We start from the raw sequence: 25,375 nt of genomic DNA, 5'->3' as shown, positions 1-25,375 counted from the left end.
ATATGTTGAAGGCGTACAATGATAGGGCTCAGTTGGACCAGTCAGGGGTCAAGCCTGTGGCTATTCTGACAGTTTCTGCATCTCCTATTGTGGCCGACTGTTCTGTGTCGAAGGAGATTTCTCAGGGCAGGTTGCCAAACACCCAGATACTAGGTGACTTGGACTCACACCTGTCGTACTTGCCACTTCCTGAGCGTGCGGATGTGGTGCGCCTACTTAGACAGCATACACGTTTGTTTTCTGATGTCCCTAGTCGTACTAATGTACTCGAGCACGACATTGATGTTGGTAGTGCAGGGCCAATTAAGCAACATGCCTACAGGGTGAATCCGGAAAAACGACGGATCTTGAGTAAGGAAGTAGACTATATGGTGAGACATGGCATTGCGGAGCCCAGCTCTAGTGCGTGGAGCTCCCCCTGCCTGCTTGTTGATAAGCCAGACTGCACTCATCGGTTCTGTACTGACTTCCGTAAAGTTAATGCAGTAACCAAGCCGGACTCGTACCCTCTTCCTCGGATGGACGACTGTATCGATCGGGTGGGTTCAGCAGCCTTTGTAAGTAAATTGGATTTGCTGAAGGGATACTGGCAGGTTCCGCTTACTCCGCGAGCACGTGAGATATCCGCTTTTGTCACACCAGAGAGTTTCTGCCAGTATACAGTGATGGCCTTTGGCATGCGAAATGCCCCAGCGACGTTTCAGCGGCTAGTGAACAAGGTCCTGGCCGGAGTAGCGTTCTGTGAGGCATATCTGGATGACCTGGTTATCCACAGTTCCTCTTGGTCACAACATGTGGAGCATCTGGCGGAAGTGTTCAAGCGGTTGGGTGATGCTAACTTGACAGTTAACCTTGCGAAATGTGAATTTGGACAGGCCACGGTTACCTACCTGGGTAAGGTGGTTGGACATTAGCATTACAGCTAAGGTGGAGGCTATAGTGGGCTTCCCTGCTCCCATCACCAGGCGGGAGTTAAAGCGCTTCCTAGGTATGGCAGGGTACTATAGGAGTTTCTGTAGGAACTTTGCTTCTGTTGTTGCCCCTTTGACCAATCTGCTCAGTCCTAAGGTACCTTTCGTGTGGACTGAGACTTGTCAACAGTCTTTTGAGAGCATCAAGGGTATTCTGATTAGCGCTCCCGTTCTGTCAGCTCCCGATTTTCAACTGCCATTCAAGTTGGCAGTGGATGCTAGTGACCTCGGTGCTGGAGCCGTCCTCCTGCAAGAGGATGCATTAGAGGTGGAGCACCCAGTGTGCTACTTTTCTAAAAAGTTTGACAGGCATCAACTGCACTACTCTACTATAGAGAAGGAGGCGCTCGCTTTGGTTCTTGCCTTGAACCATTTTGATGTTTACGTTGGATCCTCCAGTTTACCCCTTGTTGTGTATACAGACCATAACCCTTTGGTTTTTCTTCGCAGCATGGTGAACTCGAACCATCGTTTGATGCGATGGAGTTTGTTCCTCCAGGCGTATAACTTGGATATTCGCCACATTCGTGGGAGGGACAACGTGCTAGCAGACGCCCTCTCACGATCATAGTACCGGTGTTTGTGGTACCCGTTATCACTGTTGTGGTAGTGGCCCTGACAACTAAGGGGTCACAGTTGTTTTTTTGTTTTGTCTATGAGTTGTTGTGTAGTGGTTGCCTCTTGGGCAACCAGTTTGGTGGGGGAGGTGTTATGTACTAGAGGCCTGATCACTCTGTGTCACGGGGCATGTAGGTGAGGGCTGCCACTTAGTTAATTAGTGCTGATTGGTTACCTGCTGGGAGGTTTAAAACCAGCCAGGCACACACACATGCAGGGTCTGTGTTTAGAAGAGTGTGGGTTACCAGATAGATTGTCACGTTCTTCCAGTCCTTATCCTTTTAGCTTACACTAGTAATTCCTTAATATAGTAGCACTTGAGTTAATACACAGGTTTTGGTGTCGGTTTTGCACATAGGTTGCGGGCCTTGAGCCAGGGTCGTAACAGAAGAAAGAGAAAGGGTGGAGGAGAGAGGGATAAAACAAAGAAAAAGAAAGGCCCTTACAGGAGATGCTGCTAAATCCGGCAACATTTATCAAATGTTTTCTTGCACCAAGGTCAAGGAACCAGCAGGTTAGTCAGTGATACAAATAAACATGTGGATGTTAGCTAGCTAACGTTACCATGCAATGCATCATCTCCCCTGTCAAAAGCCCAATGTTAAATCTGCCAAGAAACAAATAAATAATTTCACCCTTGTGTCTGAAAACTAAAGTGTTATACTCTTACCATATTAGGGGACTAAATTGAAAAACGCCATAAAAAGATTATATGTTGAATTAATTTCCCACTTTCTTTTCCATAAATATTTTATTCAACTTCAGATTAAAAATGAAATACTCCCACTTTTCTGAAATGAGTTGTTAAATCTGACATTACAAAAAACAATATGTGGTGGTTATGATTGGGGCTGAAGTTGAATAAACAATTTATTAAAGAGAGTCAAAATAATTCCAAGAAAATTCAAAGATTACACACCTTTGCCACATATATTGGCTACAAACATAATCACTGCAAAGTTATCAAAAAACATCTAGTCTAGTTAATGTGATCAATATTATTTGACAATTGATGCTTTTTGTTGGACATTTCAGTCAGTGAGCTCATACTTTGAGCTCATTTTATAGTTAAAATGATTGAGACCAGGGGCGGGGCTAGGGGGTGGCTACTTGGGCTCAAGCCCCGAATGTTTTCTGAAAAGCCCCGAATCTATTTAAAAAAAAAATATATATATATATTTTTTTTTTTTATTTTTTTTTGACAATTCATCATTGTTACATGAAAATATGTTTGCACCAGATTTAGCAGAAGCTAATTTCCATCTGTGGTCTATCCAGCTGCTAACTGTATTTGAGTGAGTTAAGTCTTGGTGTTATGGTAGACTCAGACCTAAGCTTTAAATCACAATCAACAAGTTGACAAAAACTTAATTCTTCCACCTTAGAAACATAGTTAAAGTACGGCCATTTATAAATCAAAAGGACGCTGAAAACCAGATCCATGCCTTTATCTCAAGCCAACTCGACTACTGTAATGCACTCCTTACCGGCCTCCCGAAAAAATACGATGATAACTATTTTATTGCAATGCACTATTGCATTATTTTATTCTATTTTACTAACTATTTTATTGCACTGCACTATTTTACTTTGTATCAGTGAATCATAGACGCCTGGCCATAAGAGCATTCGGAGCATCTCTGCTCTCCCACTATTGAACTTGGGGGAGCAAAGGTATGCTCTTGCTCCACCACTTTTTTATCATATGAAAAATATGATATATCCCCCCCCCCAATATATAAATCTAACCATAACTACATTATGGTTAACTGAGTTTTATAGTGAAAAGAGCAGCTTTATTGGTCAAGATTGAAGGCTCTATATTGCAGGAAATTGCACGTACAGGTTCATTAAATAAATAAAAAAACACCCCTTACATGCAAAAAAAAAAAATAAAAAATAAAAATCTTCTGTCTTCGTTGTGCATGCATGCGTGTGCTCACCACACGTGATACATGTGTCACTATTCTGGCAGTGGCTACTGTTATTATAGTATTGTAATGAAACTATGAAAGGTCTGTTATTTAATGTTTGTGTAAAGGGCTATTTTAACTGTTGATGGGTAGTGCATCAGTAAAGTGAATATGGTATTGTGCTCTTGCTCTGTTTGAATAGGTGGAGAGAGTGGTTAACTGTATTATTATAGTAAATAGAAAAATATGTTGTGCTCTTGCTTTTTTCTTTTTGAAGGTGGAGAGAGTAGCATTTGAGGTTCATAACAGTACATTGTACTAAGCAATTGTTGGCTCATTAGTTTGCGATTCACATGCACTAAAATTCACCAGAATGCAGGAAATGAAGTCTTTGTAACAAAAAAAAATCCTGGTGGGGGACCCCCAGACCCCCCGCTTAAAAAGTGATTGGGGCTATATTTCGCGCTATATCTCCCGGTATGAATTATTTCCCCAGTCCGGCCCTGGTAAGGAGGGACTCATGAAAGTCATAATGCTGTGAGCAAGAAGTACAGTGAAATATCTGCAGTTTATTTACCAGAAGCACAGGCTGGCGGTGGAAGAGGAAGTAATATATAATTATATGAGGAAGAAAGGCAGCTAAATCAAAGTAAACTTGCTTCATCTTCAATGAAGGTAAACATTCAATGAAAGACAGACTTTGAATTGTATAATCTCTATTTTGGGAATAGCCTACTACAAACACGAGGACTCGCATCGTATCTCCCTGAGAAGAAGTGGGACAACTAACTCTAGTAGCAAACATTCTACTGAACCAACCCACCCTGCACCACCAAAGCGTCCAGCCAACTCTGAACGAGTGAAGGAAATAACTATTATACTATACTATAATAACTACCTATTTTGTTTCAACGTCGTTCACAATGAAGGTTTTCGATACATGATCGACACAATTGAGCCCAGGTATATATCATAATCATGTCAGCTGTTTTACTGAGGAAGCGGTGCCATGCCAAGACACAAAGGAGAAAAAGGCACCTATAAGAAAACCACTAGAGCAAAAGTCTTAAAGTAGCTCACATTAAATGTACTTAAGTATCATAAGTATTTATCTGGTGTTAAAATGTTAAAAAAGTATAATAATACATCCACAGATCTTTTAGAAAGGTGTGGAATAAAAGTATTGCTTTCACCCCAAAATAAATATTGATTAATGAATTTATAATTGAAAAAAAATTTGGAGCCAGTTCAGAAAGCAGTGGATTTGTTTAATTTTCTATAATTCTTTTATAAAGTTAGTACATTTAAACATGTGAATAAACAGATTTATAAAAATGTAGACACCTTTGTATCAAAGTAACAAAACAGCCGGGAAGGTTTTCTTCTCTGCAAACTTTATTAAATGTATTTCTCCCTCCCTCCCTCCCTCAACTACCTTCTCTTCTTTTATACCTGAAGAAAAGAAGGTAACTTTTCTAAGTACTTTTTCCAAACATAACTTTTCAAAATAGCACAGTCGATGGCAGCCGGTGTTGGGAAACCAATTCATTGACATAATGTGATGCACTAACAAAACAAACATTTAAAACTAGGCAAGCATCCTGCAAACTGTCAAATGCCTTTTCGTCACTTTTAGTCAATTTGGATTTTTGTATTGTTTCGTCGTCCCAGTAAAGACTGTATATATTTCCACGTATCCTGCCGTCTCTGCCTCCTCTCTTCCCTGTCTGCAAATTGCGTTCTCACCCTCAGAACACCCAAATCGTAACAAAATAAGGTAGCAAACATCACACCTAAAGCACGCCCGTAGCTGCTATAGTAGTTCCTCATAGGACACTGATTGGTGGATGAAACTGGCCACTGGGAAGTAAATGCTGGAATATTTTTCACATCGGTCAACGACAAGTATTTTATTTGAATTCATTTCCATCATTGTCCATTGTTCCCGCTCCTCCCGGGTAGAGTGTCGAAGTGTCCTTGAGCAAGACATTTAACGCCTAATTGCTCCTGATGAGCAGGTTGGCACCTTGCATGGTTGCCTTCGCCGTCGGTGTGTGAGTGAATGGGTCAAATGTGAGGAACAAATTGTAAAGCGCTTTGGAAAAAAGCACTATATAAATGCAGCCATTTGCCATTTGCCCTTTATAACTGTAGCTTACCAACTCATGCACCCAAGATCACAGGCATGACCAGTCTAATAGTTCGAATCAAATGTAATAGTGTACTAGTGTATAATAGTGTAATAGTGTGTAATAGTAATAGTGTACTAGTGTGCTACTGTAATAGTGTGTAATAGTATAATAGTGATAGTGACTAATAGTGAGTAATAGTGTGCTATAAATGTAATACAAATACTGCTTTCATTCATCTATGTTTACCCCGCCCCCTACACTTAAGCCCCGCCTAATGTGTAGGCTATTAGAAAATAAATGGGTTGCCATGGGCTGACGCCTGGTGGAGATTTGCACTCTACCAAGCTCACCTTTCTAGTTTTCTTATGAAATCATTACAGTAACTTTTCATCAACCACACAGATGATTTTAGATGTGCTTCACTCCTAAGGTTTTCTTCTGAAGAACGTCCAACTACCCTGAACGTAATTGCATTTAATAATAACTTGTGATGCGCAGTGCACTAGGACCCTGCAGGCACCATGATATCAAGGAAGGTTGAATCAAGTTGGGATGAAGTGCAGTCGGCTCAATAGTTAATTGCTTGCAGCCTGAAGCCCAGAAGCGCTGCTCTATCTATCTCATATTCTCCCTCCTGCTTCTTAAAATGGACCTTTGCCAGAATAAATAATAGAGGATTTGAAGGAGGGCCAAGATCAGGATCAATCCAATTCCTATTCTCCCTCAACTCAGACTCCCACAGTGGCCATCGTGTCTCGGAAAATAATGCAGGCTATAAGAGTGTCCAACGTTACTACAGTAGAGTAAAACTATCTTATTTCCGATGTGGCCACAGCATGGAGCAGTGCGTTTGAGATGGTAGGCAACGTTTACATTTGATTCTGTGTCATTTATTTTCTTTGAGACTCATTAAAACTGTCGACCATTGTCAAATGGCCCACTGTAGCAGAGCCCCGCCTCTGATTTGAATTGACCAATGGTAAAACAGTTGCTTATTTGTCTCCTGTCTCTCTTCACTATATACCTCTCTAATAAAGCGATGTTACCGAAATGTTATTTAAACGCATGAAAAACCCTGTTCCCTCCATCCCTCTCCTTCCCCCGTGCACACAGTCTCTTTAGCTACCTCGCTAACAATGCCAGGCGCTAATACAGGAAAGAAATACAACAAAGAGTGGGAGAAAGAGAGTGGATTAAAAGACTGGATTCAACCCTCAAGTGGGGGACGATTCAAAGGCAGTGTGCAGGTTCTTTAAGTGGAAAAACGTGCACGTCATACAGATCTTGTTCACTGCGCAGCCACTGATGATTGATGGATTCACAGTCTCAAGGCGAGAAGCGAGCTGAAGGTAGCAACCTACGTAGCCTGGCTGTCACACATCCATTATATCCCTCACTGATATAATTACTCTGTTATATACATTCATTCATTCAAGTTCAAGTTCAAGTTCAAGTTTCTCTTATTGGTCATATGTATGGTAACACAAGGTCAACGGTACAATGCTATTGTTTTGGACGAGATAACGGGTCAGCTCAGCAGTAAGAGCAACAGGACGCATTATGTAACATGGGGTAATGTAATAGATTTTCCTAATGTAATAACTTTTTCATTTAGAAGTATTTTATAATGTAATAAAACCGGATAATGTAATAACGTTTCCATTTAGAGGGACTTTATAATGTAATAAAAACCAGATCATGCAATAACTTGCTGGATAATATGTGGAATGGATAATGTTGCTGCCCATTATCCAATGTTACAAGGTAGAATAAAGTATGATTAAATAAAATAAGTAAAAGATAGATTTACTTGGATTTGGATTTGTGTGTAAAAGTGATGAGTATGTAATTGTGTATTACACATTGAGTATTTTATGTAGCAGTCAGTCAGGTTCAATAGCAGCAGTCATAATTGATGCAGACAGCAGGTAAGCAGATATGCAAAGTAGTATATTTAGGTTTTTGAGTTGAGAAGCCTGATGGTAGAAACTGTCCTTGAGTCTGGTGGTACATGCAGGCCTGCTCCTGTATTGTCTGCCAGATATGACAGGGAGAACAGTCTGCATGGTGGGTGGCTGTGGTCCTTGATGATGCTGTGTGCCACTGCTGATAATCCTGTATGGCCGGGAGTCTGTTACCGCCTCCACTACTCTTTGTACATATTTAATTGATTCATTCCTCATTTTATTGTTGGTCAGTTAGTTTTGTACAACTTCTTAAAAAGTTAAGTTTTTGCTTAAGAAAGGCAACATATACACACACAGAGAGAGGCCACTTGATACATTTATATATATGTATCATATATATATATATTTACCTAGTTCCACCTAATGTTGTATAGTCCCCCCTGAGACGTATTCAAACCTAGTTCCACCTAGTGTCGTATAGTCCCCCCTGAGACATATTCTTTACTAGTTCCACCTAGTGTCGTATAGTCCCCTCTAAGACGTCTTCAATACTAGTTCCACCTAATGTTGTATAATCCCCCCTGAGATGTATTCAACCATAGTTCCACCTAGTGTCGTATAGTCCCCCCTGAGACTTATTCAACCCGAGTTCCACCTAGTGTCGAATAGTCCCCCCTGAGACATATTCTTTACTAGTTCCACCTAGTGTCGTATAGTCCCCCCTGAGACATATTCAACCCTAGTTCCACCTAGTTGTCATATACAGTAGTCCCCCCTGATAGTGTCTATAGTCCCCCCTGAGACGTATTCAACCCTAGTTCCACCTAGTGTCGTATAGTCCCTCCTGAGACATATTCAACCCTAGTTCCACCTAGTGTCGTATAGTCCCCCCTGACACGTATTCAACCCTAGTTCCACCTAGAGTCATATAGTCCCCCCTGAGACGTATTCAACCCTAGTTCCACCTCGTATAGTGTCGTATAGTCCCTTCTGAGATGTATTTGTCGTATGGCTACGATGCCGTGCCTCTCCTGGAACCATCACCTTATCGCGGTGGAGAGGTTTGCGTGTCTTTATGATCCTGAGAGCTATGTTGTCTGGAGCCTAGTGCTCCTGGTAGGGTCACCCATGACAAACTGGTCTCGGGTGAGGGAACAGACGAAGAATGGTTCAACCACTGCCCGGTGGGCCTGAGAGGGCAAAGGGCTAAGGGAGCAATACCCTGACAAAAAAGCACCTCTAGGTGGGCCAATCACCCACTTAGCGGAACAAAATGATTACAGAAACATTCATGGAAAATACACAGCGAAGTTTGGACGTGGAAGGTGTCTCTCCCCAGACAAGTAAGGAAGCAGAGAAAATCGCCCAACACCGAACCAGCTGGAGAGATTTCATGAATGACCTATGCTCCCCAAAGAGCAAAAGGGTTTAAGTTAAAAGTTAAGTACGATGCCGTGATGTCAGTACCGTGAAGTCACAGGACAAATACACATACCGTTACAGCCTTAATATACTGTATATATACTGTCTAAGACATGCAATAAAGATCTCTGAACTCAAACCATGGGATACAAAGGCCTGCATAGGCCTACCTTTGAGCCCCCATGCGGCGCGCCCTGAAAGCCGGGCCTTACTGCTAAGATGGACTGAAATGGACTCTGACGGACAAATGGACATGAGTAAGGGAACTCGACCATGCATTACTCATCAGGCACCATTATCATAATAACCAAGTGTTTTGTTTTTGTAATCATTAGTTAGCTGTACTTATTAGTTATTTTGTAATCATTAGTTAGCTGGTCGGCTCGAGAATCATGTTGGCATTCGGGGTCACGCACTTGCTTGGTTTAAATCTTATTTAACTGATAGAACACACTGCATGGTCTATAATGATTTAACATCTGAGACCCTTCCAGTGCCCACAAGGCTCTGTTGTGGGCCCTTTTCTATTTTCTATTTACATGCTACCCCTCTGCAATATCATATGCAAATTTGGCATAAACCTTCATTTTTACGCTGATGACACCCAATTATATATACCTATTAAGCCAAACGATTCGTCCCAATTACAAAATCTTGAGGCTTGCTTGCTTGCCATTAAAAAGTGGATGTCGCAAAACGTTCTACTCCTTAATGCAGATAAAACTGAGATGTTAATTGTTGGCCCCCCAAACCACAGAGGCCTGTTTGAGGACATCTCCCTCAACTTTGATACTTGTCATGTATCTCAGAGCTCCACCATAAAAAACCTCTGAGTAATTTTTTATTCCTCCCTCTCATTTAATGCACATAAAAAATGTCACCAAAATTGCCTTCTTCCACCTTCGTAATATCGCAAAAATTCGCCCCATTTTAACTCTGGCTGATGCTGAAACCCTAATTCATGCTTTTGTCTCATCACGTCTAGACTACTGTAATGCACTTTTTTCAGGCCTACCTAATTCAAGCATCAAAAATCTTCAACTTGTGCAAAATGCGGCTGCAGTGCTAAAACTAGAACATTTGATCACATCACACCAGTTTTGGCCGCCTTACACTGGCTTCCTAGTCAAGCCAGATCTGACTTTAAAGTGTTACTCCTCACCTAATTTTTTTAAAATGGGCTTTAGTTTTCGTTTGGGCTTCGGGAAAGGTATGAAATATACTCCTCCATCCAGTCTTTCAGGGTACCTGGTGTCCGAATTACAGGTACCCCACGCACAGCGTTTCACCATCGGATATTAGGTAGATAATAACATATAAACTGAACTCTTACACAGTGGTTTTGATCACAGCCGTCTGGTTTGATGCAGCCCACAAATGGCTTTTCTGGTGTTGACCGAGTTTTCTGCAGCAAAGTTTTTGCTGTGATATGATTGGACAAATTCTATTTTGGGGCGTGGTTTAGCGACAGGTCTGCCCTAGGCAGGATTTTATCTGTTGCCCCCTTGCATCACAGTTTATTCTGTTCCATACGGTAAAGGGAGAGAAGAAGACGAAGAAGTTGTTTGTTTGGAGAATTTCTCACTCGCCGTCCAAATGAATGAGCCATTGTAAAACACTCATTTCCATGGGATTGTTATAGATGTTGGACCTGTACTATAGATAAGACTTCAGTGTTTCGAAATAACTAGTAGTATTAGTAAAAAAAAAAAGTATTATACCCTCTGGGTGGTGGCGCCATTAGCATTTGCCTATACTGCTTATGCCTAGAACCGGCCCTCATGTATGCATATGCTCACTAGGGGAGAGTGGGGTAATTTGTGCCAAGGGGCAAGTAGTGTCACCCCTGTTATCTAGAAAACCATAGAAGAAGTTGGTCATGTGACAACATATTTTTGAAGAGGCATCCATTTCACTCAACCTGCAAAGAAGGGAGACACATGGCTTGAGAGTTAAGCACATTTAAGTTAAAAAAACATTTATTTGCCCTCCAAAGTAAAATTTGTATGATCAATGTTTTTTGATTGCTGTGTTTGAACAATTATAGACAACTTTGAAAACAGTTCACACATGTTTTAGTGCTTTAGTAAGCTACACCATGAGTCTATACAGTTAGCATGATGCTAGCTCAAAACAGCTGGGGGATGCATTTTTTTGGGGTGATTTGTGCCAAAGTGCCTGGGTTAAGTTGTGCCAGATGTTTTGTTTGTTAAGTTGCCCCAACTTATAATTATTAACTATATATATTACTTTATTGTATTTTATTGTTATTGTACATTGTATTCTTACATTTGATCACTAAAACTATGTGATATTCTTAATTTTAGACCAAAATCCATCATGCCACGCAGATACAAACGGAAGACAGACAGGGTTTCAACTCCTCTTGAGAAGTTGGAAAGAGCAGTGAAAGAGGTGCAACAGGGGAAGACTACCAGTATATGTCAGGTTGGAAAGGAGATGAAGATCTGCAGGATACTTTTACCGCTTTTGAGATTAAAATGATCTGTTGTACTTAAAATTATCAATGGCACAATTTACCCCAGTGTATTCTCTCTAATGTCACAACTTACCCCGCACTGGGGGCAAGTTGTGCCACAAAACCACTTTTTTTTCTAAAGCTATATTTCTGAAACAGTTTATTTATGATTGTACCCAGGGATGCACAACATCCTAAACTATGTGTACATATTTTAGTTGGGGGCATTACTTTAATCCCCTTGCTTTAAAGGCACTTTAAGTAAAAATTGGCACTACTTACCCCACTCTCCCCTACATGTATTTATTGCTCCATCTCCGCCCACTACAAACATGGGAACTCTCTAACCCCTGTCCCCAACCCCCTCCCCCCCATCTCTCTGAGTGGTTGTCTCGTAGTGTTGACCAAGGTGGTGGATGTCTCGGGGTCTTGGCCAAGATTGCAGTGCTGTTCTACGTGCACCACCGAGGCCATGGATCAGCTTCGTACTGTTGTCTGTCCGTGGTCTGTCAACGTGGCTTAGACGTGGAGTTCATTGCTGGGTTATGTACTTCTATTCTATTCGCATAATGTGCTTACTACATATATCTATTCTATTCACATACTGTATATGCTTACCACTTGTATCTATTGCTATGTCCGCCCATCACAATTACGCAAACGCCTGTCCCTCCCCGTCTTCCTGTGAGTGGCTGTCTCAGTCCTGTGATGATGACCGGGAGGATGCGAGCCTCTCTGCGCCGCCCCCTTGCCTCAAATAGATCCGCCATCAGCTCTATTTTTTATCTTTCAAAATGTTCAGTTGCTATTGCATGCACTTATCGGTGTTTCATTACACTTATGAGTGCATGCTTACCAACTGTTTTGCCTGTTTTATTGCAACACTACTATCACCGACATCTAAGAAGGGAGATCCCCCCTTGAACGGCCCTTCTAAGGTTTCTCTCCTCCACATTGCCTGTGGTGCATTTTTTCCTATTGCAAGATCTTTGTGAGTTTTTCCTTACCTTCGCGTGGGGTATGTCTGGGAGTGTTGCATTTATTTTATTTATAAAAAAAAATTTGGACTTTATGGTGTTTTTGTTTTGTTCTTGATTTATTGTGATGTTTCTTCTTGACTTGTTTAAAGAAGACGTGTCCGGCCCATGGGGACATTAACGTGTGTTGTCGGGCCTTACAAATAAATTTGATTTGATTTCTGTAGTCTTAGAACGGATCTGTTTTTTGTTTGATTTATTTATTAAACATGTGTTTTATAAGTAAATATAACTCTTATCTCTTTTCTTTATTTATGACACACAGTACATGTTTACTGAATTCAATTAAATCTCCAATCACAGACTTTATTAATGCCAATTAAATGACCTACTGTAACCGTCCATCCACCCGTCTGTCCATCCATCCATCTGGCCATCCATCCATCTGTCCATCCATCCATCTGTCCATCCATCCATCTGTCCATCCATCCATCCATCCATCCATCCATCCATCCATCCATCCATCCATCCATCCATCCATCCATCCATCCATCCATCCATCCATCCATCCATCCATCCATCCATCCATCCATCCATCCATCCATCCATCCATCCATCCATCCATCCATCCATCCATCCAATCATAGAGCATGACATCAATGAGCAACAGACAGAAGACCACCAGCTTCATGCCACTAGCTTGGTGTAAATATGGGTTCGGCTGAGCCCCCTTGAGCTCAAAACCCTCTGCACACATTAAGGTGGAGTGGAGCGGCGGCTTGTTGAGCACGTGGTGAACAGGTGAAAACCCATTCTAATCCTCACGAGGCATGTCATCTTGAGTGTCTAAATTTAAAAGGAGATATGTGTTTTGAGTGTCTTGTGAATATGAACGCATATGCATGCGGTCTCTCTCTCTCTGTAGTTGTGTGTGCGTGTGTGTGCGTGTGTGTGTGTGTGTGTGTGTGTGTGTGTGTGTGTGTGTGTGTGTGTGTGTGTGTGTGTGTGTGTGTGTGTGTGTGTGTGTGTGTGTGTGTGTGTGTGTGTGTGTGTGTGTGTGTGTGTGTGTGTGTGTGTGTGTGTGTGTGTGTGTGTGTGTGTGTGTGTGTGTGTGTGTGTGTGTGTGTGTGTGTGTGTGTGTGTGTGTGTGCGCGCGTGTGTGTGTATACAGTACATACCAAGAGCAGGCTCTGCACAGTCTTTATACTGTTCTGGAGTACAGAAGGGAGCGTCACCTAGGAGTAGTTTGAGGGAGACATCGTGAAAGGAGAGAGGGAGGAGAATTCGATCAATGGATGAAATATAAAAAAAGATTAAGCATTCTTTTATGAATCTCAAGATTCAAGAGTTTTATTTGTCACATACATACATACACGAGACATGCAGTGAAATGTAGGTGGCCATGCCCGCTTCGATAGGGTTAGGGTTAGGGTCAAAAATACAAATAATAAAATAGAATAATAAAATAGAATAGATAATAAAATAGAGTAGACATGATAAAAAAGTAATACGAATAAAATACAATGCTAAGCTTAAGAATAAAGGCAATGAGTAATATATACAATATATCTCTTGCAAGGCATCTAAGGAGCCAACAGAAGACAGCTAGGAGCCAACAGAAGACAGCTAGTTGGTACAGAAGCATTCAAACAGGTGTCAGAGCGTCCTTGACGGTGGGGGGGGGGGCACCGGGTCATAGCCCTGTAGAATGTGGGATGACTGCTTTGGCTTTTCTATTGAAGCCGCAGTGATGTACAGTCGATGAAAGTGCATTCCAACACCTTTAACCAGTATCGACCGGACAAATCAATACCAAACCTTGGTACAGACTGAGAGAAAATAACCGTATTGCTTCGGGATGATTGCGTATAGAGAGTGAGAGAAAATAATCGTATTGCATACAGATTATTGCGTATACAGAGTGCGAGGAAATAACCGTATTGCTTAGGGATTATTGCATATAGAGAGTGAGAGAAAATAACTGTATTGCTTAGGGATTATTGCCTATACAGAGTGAGAGAAAATAACCGTATTGCATACAGATTATTGCGTATATAGAGTGGGAGGAAATAACTGTATTGTTTAGGGATTATTGCCTATACAGAGTGAGAGAAAATAACTGTATTGCATACAGATTATGGCATATATAGAGTGAGAGAAAATAACCGTATTGTGTACAGATTGTTGCATAATAGAGTGAGGGGAAAAAACATATTGCATAGGGATTATTGCGTATAGAGTGAGAGAACAGAACCGCACTGCGTACCGGGCATGTGGACCATCCTGCAGTTGCAGTTCTCCACGATGTAGCGCGTCTCACAGTCGATCCTGCAGGCGGTCACACTGTAGACCTGGAAGAAGCCTGAGTCCAAAGCCTTGGACTCACACTCTCCCCACGGGGGAGGCAGGTAGGTCAGCTACAGGAGGGAGACAGGAAGCAGAGGCAGAGAGGTTAGCTTTGATTGAAGGACAACGATACACTCAAAACGTACACTCACTTTTGCAAGCATGCACACACACACTTTTACTTTTCTCATTTGTGTACCTGCTTAGGTTCTTTTGTGTGTGTGTGCGTGTGTGTGTGTGTGTGTGTGTGTGTGTGTGTGTGTGTGTGTGTGTGTGTGTGTGTGTGTGTGTGTGTGTGTGTGTGTGTGTGTAAGCGTATACGTTTGTATGTATGTGTGTATACTAGGGGTGTAACGATGCGATCTCATGATTAAATTCGATTACGATTCTTCAGGCAACGATTCAATGCATCATGAAATATCTTAATTTGACCACGATTCGATTCAGTTAATTCCCCAAAAAAATTTGAATACACAAATGTGGCTAAGGGAACTGATTCACTCAGCATGAATGGACTATAGGTCAATATTTTTTTTTTAAAGAAATACATAATTTTGTTTTTTTAAATAAAAAACTTCGATTCTAATATTTTCTAGATTTTCAAATCGATGCAGTTGAATCGTCACATTAGGATCGATGCATTTTGATGCATCGTTACACCCCTATACAGTATATGAATATGCTGTACTGTATTGTATTTCTTGTATGTACACTCGACGTGACTGTAAATGAGGGAAACCTCAGTTGCCTTTCGAGTTTAAATAAAGGTCTGAATTAATTTGTTCGGGATCCGAGGAAGGCTAGAGGCACACCTAGTGCTTCTAATTGGGATCCTTGAATAAACATAAACACACACACACACAAATGGACAAACATGCACGCAGAATTCATTCCTCTAGTTCAAAAGTCCGATAGATCTGGTGTTGTGGCCTAGGAGAGCTAGCAGAAGGCTGAAACCCAGCATGTTTGTTCAATCAGAGAGACAGACCAGAAGATACAGATCTGGACAACAGACCAGGCCGTGTGGTGGGGGGGGGGGGGGAGGACACGCAGATACACAGGCTGTGAGGATCCATAAGGACCGGCTTTGAGCACAAAGCTCCAAATGTTCCCCGTGGCTGTCAAGACGAGGACAGCAGATGAGGGGCGAGAGACCCCGGGAGGAGACGGGAGAACAAGCCCATCTGCTCTGCAACACATACAGCCTGCTCCAGCCACGTTCCCAGCATCCATCACCCTGTTCTCTACTCCCGCTCACTGTCATTACAATGCATGCTGGGAGAGGTGCCTTCCCCTCTGCCAAAGCGCCAAATTTTTTGGGACCAGAGTAGCACGCAAACACAACAACATCCTGCCAGGTGAAATCTGGCCCCAGCATGCTTGTTAGCACAGACAGGATTGGAGGACACTAATGCTCGTCCTATTAGGTGACACCAGATACATGCGGTGGGTGGGGTTTGACACCATACCTGCCTGTTGGTATATAATCACATCAACTGCAGCAAACGAGATATAAATTCAAACATAATCAAAAGCACCAATCTAGCATACAAAATATTTCATCATCCAGAGAAGCCTTTGGGCATGTCTGAGGACAACTATAATGTTTCCTGTGATAATTAAAAATGTCTTCACTAATGCCAGCAGCCAGCAGGAGGGATGGCGATTACACAGACTCCCAAGCACTATCAATTTCATTAGGGGATCTGAGACAGGTGTTCCTCAACAGTTTGGTGACCTCAGACTGTCACACCTCAGCTAATCTTCAGCTATAGCCTAATTAGAGTGGGCGTGCTGTCACTGATCTGGGATCTGATTATTCCCATGTAATCAACAGATGATCAAATAGGACTGGATGTCAGCTGTCACTGTGCTGTCAGTGCTGAGATCAGCTTACGTGATTATGGTCTTCGAATGGCAGCCGAGGCTTCCGAATCAATGCTCCTCCGTCTCTGGTGCACAGGGGCGAGGTTTTCATTAGGTCACACGTTCAGACGGAGAGACGTTGGTTTTGAGTTCAGAACTCATTGTGAATTCATTCATTCATTAAGAACTCATTGATAATTCATTCATTAATGGAATTGTATGTTCGTGTCATGTTCTTACAGGATTATAAGACACCAAAAACAATAATTTTTTTTTAACTTATATTTTTATTTGCATTTTTGATTTACAAACATCTCAGACAATACAATTAAACAGACAGAAACAATAAAGAAAAAATTATAACATCCAAAAGAATAGTGATGCACCGATGTGAAAATGGTGGCCGATACCGATGACCGACATTAATATTGCTGTTCTGGCCGGCACCGACATCCACCGATGTCGACATCTCTGCACAGAAAACACTTTTTTATGATAATCAAACAAAGAGCTACTTTCCAAAACGCATACATTTTTTTTACTTTTGTAACTTATTTTCAGAAATTACTGATATTTTGAAACAATTTAAGGCCAAAACATATAAAAAGAAAAAATAATATTACATTTAAAAAAAAAAAAAAAAAATTATATCGGCCCATATCGGCCCTATCTTGATATTTCAACGGTCAATTCTATCTTTACCTTGTTTATTTACATTTCAATTTATTTTATAGTTCCCTTGTTCCCTTTTCCTTCTTTTTTTTAAACAATATGTTTATAGGTATTTTCTTTTTTTTTTCAGTTTAACAGCATCAGTTCAACCACCATACAAAAGGAAATGCTGCCAACTGCCCCCCCCCTCCCCGAGTTACAGAAAAATAGATGCATACTAACCCCCCCCCCCCCCTGAAAAAAAAAAATCGGCCAGACCCCCCCTCCCTCCCCCCAGACTAGGACCTCGACAAATTCAGTTTTTTCTTTTTTTTTACACATTTTGAGAGTTTTGTAAACCCAGTTACACCCGTCTAACAGGTGCCCATACTTCTACACCAAACAAATAAGTGTCTACCATTACATCTTTTCTCTTCAAAGAGCAACTAATAACATTTACAGTATCATTCATTGCAATATATACCCTTCAGAAAGACAAAAGGGAGCTTCAATAATAGCCTATATCATCAACCTACTATGTAATCTGTTCTAAGTATTGCCTAAACCCAGCCCAGCATTTATCAAAGAGACGTGGTTTTTTCTTAAGATTGAACATTATTTTCTCTGATGCCATGTACGAAGAGATTTCACTAAGCCACATAGACATGGGGGGGGATTCAGCACTTTTCCACAGCATGGCAATACACATACAGTATGATGGCGCCGCCCCGTTCGGCTGCCTCTCTGTTAGCTCCGTCGAGACTGTGTTTACTTTTGTTAATATTTATAGTTTTTAGAGTTTTGTGCGTACCAACTGTTGGTGCATTTAATGTATATGACCGTCAGTCACTCATAGACATTGGATTACGGGAAACTTACCAACTGGATTACTCGCTGGATCAACTTTCCGAACCACATCAATGGCCGGAAGAAATCCTCCGGAGACTAGGACCAGATCCTTTGTTCCTAGACCCCAGGAAAAGACGTCGAGGAAAAAGGGCTGGGATCCGAAACAGGCTGAGATCCAGACGACACCGTACACCACTTCCCAGTATATTGCTAGCCAATGTACAATCAATAGACAATAAACTGGATGACATCCGAGCAAGGATTCAATATCAAAGAGACGTTAGGGACTGCAATGTCCTTTGCTTCACCGAAACTTGGCTAACACCGGAGGTTCCAGATCACGCGATTCAACCAGCGGATCATTTCTTTATCCATAGGAAGGATCGGACACAATCAGAGTCCGGTAAACAACGTGGTGGAGGTATTGCCTTCATGTTTAACAAAAATTGGAGTGATCCAACGAATGTGAAGGAATTATCCAACTACTGCTCCCCAGAACTGGAATATATAACCATCAAGTGTCGTCCTTTCTTCCTCCCGAGGGAGTTAACGGCGATCGTCCTGGTCGGAGTGTATATTCCACCGCAAGCCAACAACAACGCCGCGCTCTCCAGACTACACGACGAGGTAAATAATATACAAGCGACGAACGTTAACGCCGCCATTTTAGTACTGGGAGATTTCAATAGCGCCAATCTGAGAAAGGTATTGCCTGATTTCTACCAGCATGTGACTTGCAACACCAGAGGCGGTAACATCCTAGATCACTGTTACACGCAATTTAAAGGTGGCTACAAGGCTCATTCTGATAGTGGCTTTGGCAAGTCAGATCACGCATCCATTTTCCTTACACCAAAGTACAGACAAAGAATTAAAAGTACTCCCGTAGTCTCGCGAGAGGTGCAGAAATGGGATGTGACGTCAGAGGATACGATCCGGTCAGTGTTCCACAACACAGACTGGATTGTATTCCGCGACACAGATAACATTAATGCCTACACGGAGACAGTGCTGGACTATGTCTGTACTAGGGTGAAAGAAACAATCCCCACTACCAAAATGAAAGTTTACCCAAATCAAAAACCCTGGGTAGACAAATCCGTCCGTGAAGCTCTGAGAGAGCGCACCAAAGCATACAATGACGGCCTAGTGGCAGGCAACATGAATGACCACAAGGTGGCGCAACACAACGTAAGGAGGACAGTGTCAGAGGCCAAACGGCGCTACAGGGATAAAATTGAACTCCAGTTTGAACAAGCTGACTCTAGAGCTATGTGGCAGGGGCTCAAAACGATGACAGACTACAAAGGCGCCTCCCTCAAACTGAACAATGACATCTCCTTAGCAAACGACCTCAATACCTTCTATGCGAGGTTTGATGCTGGTAATAACAACACCAGCTCACAAGCCTCGGCAATGGGGGGGGGGGGGGTCGGCTGCTGATGGAGGCGCAGTGTTCAGGGTAACAGAGCATGAGGTGAGGCGGACCTTTAAAAAAGTGAATATCAGGAAGGCAGCAGGTCCGGACGGCATCCCCGGCCGCGTCCTAAAAGTCTGTGCCGACCAACTGGCCCCAGTATTCACTGACATATTTAACCTGTCCTTAGAACAGGCTGTCATCCCCACCTGCCTGAAGAAGTCCACTATTATCCCTGTACCCAAAAAATCCAAGCCTGCTTGCCTCAACGACTACCGCCCTGTAGCTCTCACCTCCATAGCCATGAAGTGCTTTGAGAAGCTAGTAAAGGGCTACATCTGCTCCTCCCTCCCCATCAACATGGACCCCCTGCAATTTGCATACCGCCCCAACAGGTCCACGGAGGACGCCATATCCCATGTGCTGCACACAGCAGCATCACACCTGGACAAGAGGCAGGGGAACTATGTGAGAATGCTATTCATCGACTACAGCTCGGCATTCAATACCATAGTCCCCTCCATACTCATAGCCAAGCTCAGGGACCTGGGCTTGGGCTATGACCTCTGCCAGTGGGTCTTGGACTTCCTGACTGGCAGACCCCAGGTGGTGAGAGCAGGCAACTGCACCTCCTCATCCATCACCCTCAACATAGGGGCCCCCCAGGGCTGTGTTCTGAGTCCCCTCCTCTACTCCCTGTACACACACGACTGTGTGGCTCAGCGGAGTAGCAATACAATCGTCAAATTTGCTGACGACACAGTGGTGGTGGGCCTGATCTCTGCCAACGACGAGAGGGCCTACCTGGAAGAGGTCAAGGTCCTGGCGGGATGGTGCCAGGAAAACAGCCTCTCCCTGAACGTCAGCAAAACAAAGGAGATGATTGTGGACTTCAGGAGGTCGGGGGTCAAGGACTATAGCCCCCTCAGCATCGACGGGGCACCGGTTGAGAGAGTCAACAGCTTCAAGTACCTCGGAGCCCACATATCCGAGGACTTGAAATGGACCATACACATTAACAGTGTGGTGAAGAAGGCACGACAACGCCTCTACTTCCTCAGGCGCCTAAGGAAGTTCCAAGTCAGCCAGAAGATCCTTAAGAACTTCTACTCATGTACAATAGAGAGCATCTTGACCGGCAACATCACCTCCTGGTTTGGGAATAGCACTGCAAAAGACCAAAGCAGACTACAAAGAGTGACACGTTCAGCCGAACGCACAATTGGAGGGGGGCTCCCCACCCTCCAGAACATTTACAACAAGCGTTGCAAGGGGAAGGCTAAGAGAATTATTAAGGACTCGAGCCACCCGAACAACTGCCTCTTTGAACTGCTGCCGTCAGGCAAGCGACACAGGAGTCTCAAGGCGAGCACAGAAAGACTCAGAAGTAGCTTCTATCCCCAGGCCATCAGGCTGCTAAACGAACAATGAATGAACACTACACAACAACAACCACCAAACACACATAGCACACACATCCACACGCACACACTCACTTTAAACAAACACACTGTAGCACCCACTACACACACTTTATAGCACACACCCACTTTAAACAAACACACTGTAGCACCCACTCCCCACACTTTATATTTATGGATGAAGGATTGCACTACAACTCGTACACCTTACTGTAAATTGTACCTAAAATTGTACCTCATCCCATTTCTGCTTTGCACTAGATAGTACTGTACATTAGTACACTGCATAGTATTGTGTATTGTATATTATATGGTAACTCAGAACACTGTACATATGTCTATACCGAACAACTGTGACCTCATTCTTCTTCTAAATTCATGCTATATTATGTTATTATGTTATTTGATACTATCTTGTCTAGCACAGTCTCTGGAGCGTAACAGTAAGAAGCATTTTGTATGAAAGTATTCTGTACTTCTGTATGACAACTATTAAAGAACTTGAACTTGAACTTGAACTTGAACTTGTTCCCTGCAATCATGGCCAATTTAATGATCCGCACCTTGCCTCTCTTATCTGGAGAAATGTCAGACATGTCTCCTAATAATGCTAATTTAGGTGTACATGGGATCTCAAGGCCTGTGACCTCTTCGAGAGTCTCCCAGATTGAGCCCCAGTAAGGTCTCAGTTTGTTACATTCCCAGAACATGTGGAGCAGGCTACCTGTTTCCGTTGAGCACCTAGGGCAAAGGTCAGAGATAGCCTCATTCATCCTGTGAAGTCTTTCCGGCGTAAAATAGGTTCTATGGAGAATGTTAAATTGCATACGTTTATGTCGAGTGTTATATGAAAAAGATAGTGCAGACTCACATAGTGATTCCCATTCATCTTCATCAAAGGTACAGTCCAGGTCCCGCTCCCATTTGTTCTTGGCATTTAGGGGTATAATTTCTGTACTGGTCAGGATTCTATCATATGTTAATGATAGGATGCCTCTAGTGTGAATAACTCCTTTTAGAATATCATCTATGAGGAGGGGTTTTAGAAGAGTGGCGTCTCCTCCCTGACCTGTACCTATGAAGTGTCTGACCTGTAGGTATTTAAAGAAATTAGTAGTTGGAAGGTGGAAGGCGGCACGTAACTGTTCAAAGGACATAAGTATGTTATTATCAAATAGGTCCCCAAAAGTTTTAATTCCCTGAGTGTACCACTTCTTGGTGATGCCATCTCTAAGTGATTCTGGCAAAGCTGGATTGTTGTGGAAGGGAGTCTTCCTGTGAAATGCAATAAAGCTACCAAGATGTGTCTGAATCTCAAACCATGTTCTTGCTGTGTGTTTAATAAATGGGTTATCTGAACAATTCTTCAGGGTGTGGTACTTCCTGATAAAAGGAATTCCGGCCAGCGGTACGTCCATCATATGGCATTGTTCTATTTGTCTCCAGGCAGGGGAATTAGTCGACTCATTCTGCCAAATCCACAGAGCCCTTGTCTGTGCAGCCCAGTAATAGCGTTGGAAGTCCGGGAGTTTCAGTCCACCACACTGGGGGGAATTATATAGGGTTTTAATTTTAATTCTAGGGACCTTCCTTCTCCATATGAATGCAGATATTATCCTTTGTAATTTCTTGAAGAAGTTCTTATGTATAGATATAGGGAGGGTTTGAAAAAGATAGAGAAATTTAGGTAGGATGTTCATCTTAATGCAGTTCACACGTCCGATTAGCGAGAGAGGCAGCTGCATCCATCTATCTAGGTCCTTCTCCACCTTTTTAAGTAGTGGGTCATGATTTAGTAAGAAAATTGTATCTATTTGGTTCGGGATTTTTAGACCCAAATATGTTACAAATTGTGAGTTCCACTGGAAGGGGAAATTGGACCTTGGCATTTTTTCGGCTAGTGAGTTAAGTGGCATGGCCACGCTTTTTTGTGCATTAATCTTGTAGCCTGAGATTACATTATACTTTGACAGTGTTTCCATAAGGGCAGGCATGGATGAGTCGAGATTGGTTAGAAACAGGACTATGTCGTCCGCGTATAAAGAGATGACATGGCTCTCAGGACCCACCTTGATCCCACTAATAGCTTTATGTGACCTTATTGCTATAGCCAGGGGTTCGATTACCAGCGCAAAAAGTGTCGGGGAAAGAGGGCAACCCTGCCTAGTACCGCGCCTTAGAGGGAAAGAAGGTGAAATCTCTGAGTTGGTCTGTATCCTGGCTGTAGGGTTAAGGTACAGCATATGGATCATTCTTAGCATATTTGGGCCAAAGTTCATTTTTTGTAGAACAGCGAAGAGAAAGTGCCACTCTACTCGGTCAAATGCCTTCTCCGCGTCCAACGAGATCGCTATGACTGGGTCTTCTATGGATTTGGCACAATGCGTCAAGTTAAGAAATCTTCTCACGTTGTCTATTAATGAGCGATTTTGTATGAAACCGGTCTGGTCCGTATTAATAAGTGAGGAGGTTACTCTCTCAAGTCGAGTGGCTATGATTTTAGTAAATATTTTATATTCGTTGGAAAGGATCGAAATTGGTCTGTACGACCCGCATAAGGTAGGGTCCTTCCCTGGTTTTGGCAGGACTATAATAAGAGCTTGCTCAAGGGTATCAGGTAGTTGGTCATTCTCAATAGAGTAGTTGAACATTTCTAGGAGAGGATCTATCAATTTGCTAATAAATGCCTTGTAGAAGTCTATGGAGAAGCCATCCGGCCCTGGAGCTTTCCCTGGCGTCAGTTTTGATAAGGCATCTAGTATTTCTTGCTTAGTTATCGCCTCGTCCAGGACCCCCCTTGTGCCTTTTGTTATCGTAGGTATGTCTAGGTTGTCCAAGAACTCACACATCTCCTGTCTCTTCTCCCCCTGCGAGGAGTAGAGAGACTTGTAGAAGTCAGAGAATGCCCGATTTATGAGCAGTGGGTTCCGGGTCAACTCCCCTTTGTCGCTTACCCTAATGGCCGGAATACACCTAGCGGCATCCTCCCTTCTAATTTGCCACGCTAGTAGTTTCCCTGCCTTGTCACCCTGCTCATAGTAGCGATGTTTCAACCTTGACATAGCGTTTTCTACCTCTCGCGAGGTGATAGTGTTATATTCTGCCTTTTTTGCCGTTATCTGAACCAATAAGGTCTGTGATTGTAATAGGGAGTGTTGATTTTCAAGCGCTTTTATATCAGACTCTAGTGAGCGTAATTTGGTTTGATATTGTTTCTTTTTCCAGGAAGAGTAACTAATAATGTAGCCTCTTATGTAAGCTTTAAGGGTCTCCCAGACTATAGCTGGTGAGGCCGAGCCCCTATTACTCAATAAATACCAGTCCAACTGTTTGTTAATTAATTTGACAAACTCCTCATCGTTATTTAGAAAATTAGGAAACCTCCAGCGTTTGGAGTTTGTGTGAGAGTCGCTTAAGGCTATTTTAGTCAAAAGGGGGGCGTGGTCTGAGTGTGTCATGGCTAAGTATTCGCAGGACGAAACAAGATGGAGTTTTGCTGTATGTATAAAGAACGTATCAATCCTAGAGTAGCTGTTGTGCATGTGTGAGTAGAAGCTGTATTCCCTTTGAGATGCATGCCCCTCCCGCCATGTATCCAACAAATTAAGATCCATAAGTTCTTTTTTAAGAGCCTTGGCCGCTGAGGTCAAAGGTTTAGGGGTAGGGGAGGATCTGTCCATAGCAGGGTCTAATACCAGGTTAAAGTCACCACCAATTATAAGTTCTGAAGGGGCGCATGTCACTTTAAGAAAAAGGTTCACATAGAAGTTTGGGTCATCGTGGTTCGGACCATATACATTCAGCATAGTGACCAGTTGGTCTCCCATATATCCCCTGACTAAAATATATCTTCCCCCTTTATCCTTTTCAACTAGGTTCGGTTGGAAGGGGATCCCTCTTCTTACCAGAATAGCCACCCCCCTTGCTGACGATGTGAATGAGGAGAAAAATATTTGCCCTTGCCATTGTTTCCCCAGTTTACTGTGCTCTGCGTCATCCAAGTGAGACTCTTGCAGGAAGGCCACGTCTATTTGATGTCTTCTGATGAAGCTAAGCACTTTACGGCGTTTAACTTGCCGGTTAAGACCATTAATATTCCAACTCAGAAACGAGTATGTCATTCACCCATGTGGTTGGTATAGCTGTTTAGTAGGACACTGGGATACCTGAAAACATGGTATACAATACCTAGATGTGTAAACATTATAAACCAATTCACAAAAACAGTCCTGTCTGAACCCCTCCCTTTTCCCCTTAATGTAGCTCCACGCTCAAGTTAGTGGGATGGAGCAGCTTGAAGGATACGTTGTTCTCGTGTAGCTTCTTCTTCAACGGCATGAAGGCTTTTCTCTTCTTGTAGAGGGCCGTGGACATATCCTTGAAGATCTTGATAGTAGAATTACCGT

The 25,375-nt window shown here is 42.7% G+C and overlaps 1 protein-coding gene across 1 annotated transcript in view; it reads right to left on the bottom strand.

Moving 5' to 3' along the window:
* The window catches only part of asic2 (acid-sensing (proton-gated) ion channel 2), a gene marked incomplete at its 5' end in the record, with an annotated part of 362,882 nt that overhangs the window by 26,527 nt on the left and 310,980 nt on the right, over window positions 1-25,375 (bottom strand). The window contains 2 exon segments of the mRNA XM_084329317.1: window positions 13,598-13,654; window positions 14,686-14,836. Of these exon segments, the coding sequence (XP_084185443.1) occupies window positions 13,598-13,654; window positions 14,686-14,836 (208 nt within the window).

The sequence above is a fragment of the Notolepis coatsorum genome (assembly GCF_963971535.1).
Source record: "Notolepis coatsorum genome assembly, chromosome: 14".
NCBI classification, from domain to species: Eukaryota; Metazoa; Chordata; class Actinopteri; order Aulopiformes; family Paralepididae; genus Notolepis; species Notolepis coatsorum.
The sequence above is the reverse complement of the archived record's forward strand: the minus strand, read 5'-3'. Positions and strand labels throughout refer to the sequence as shown.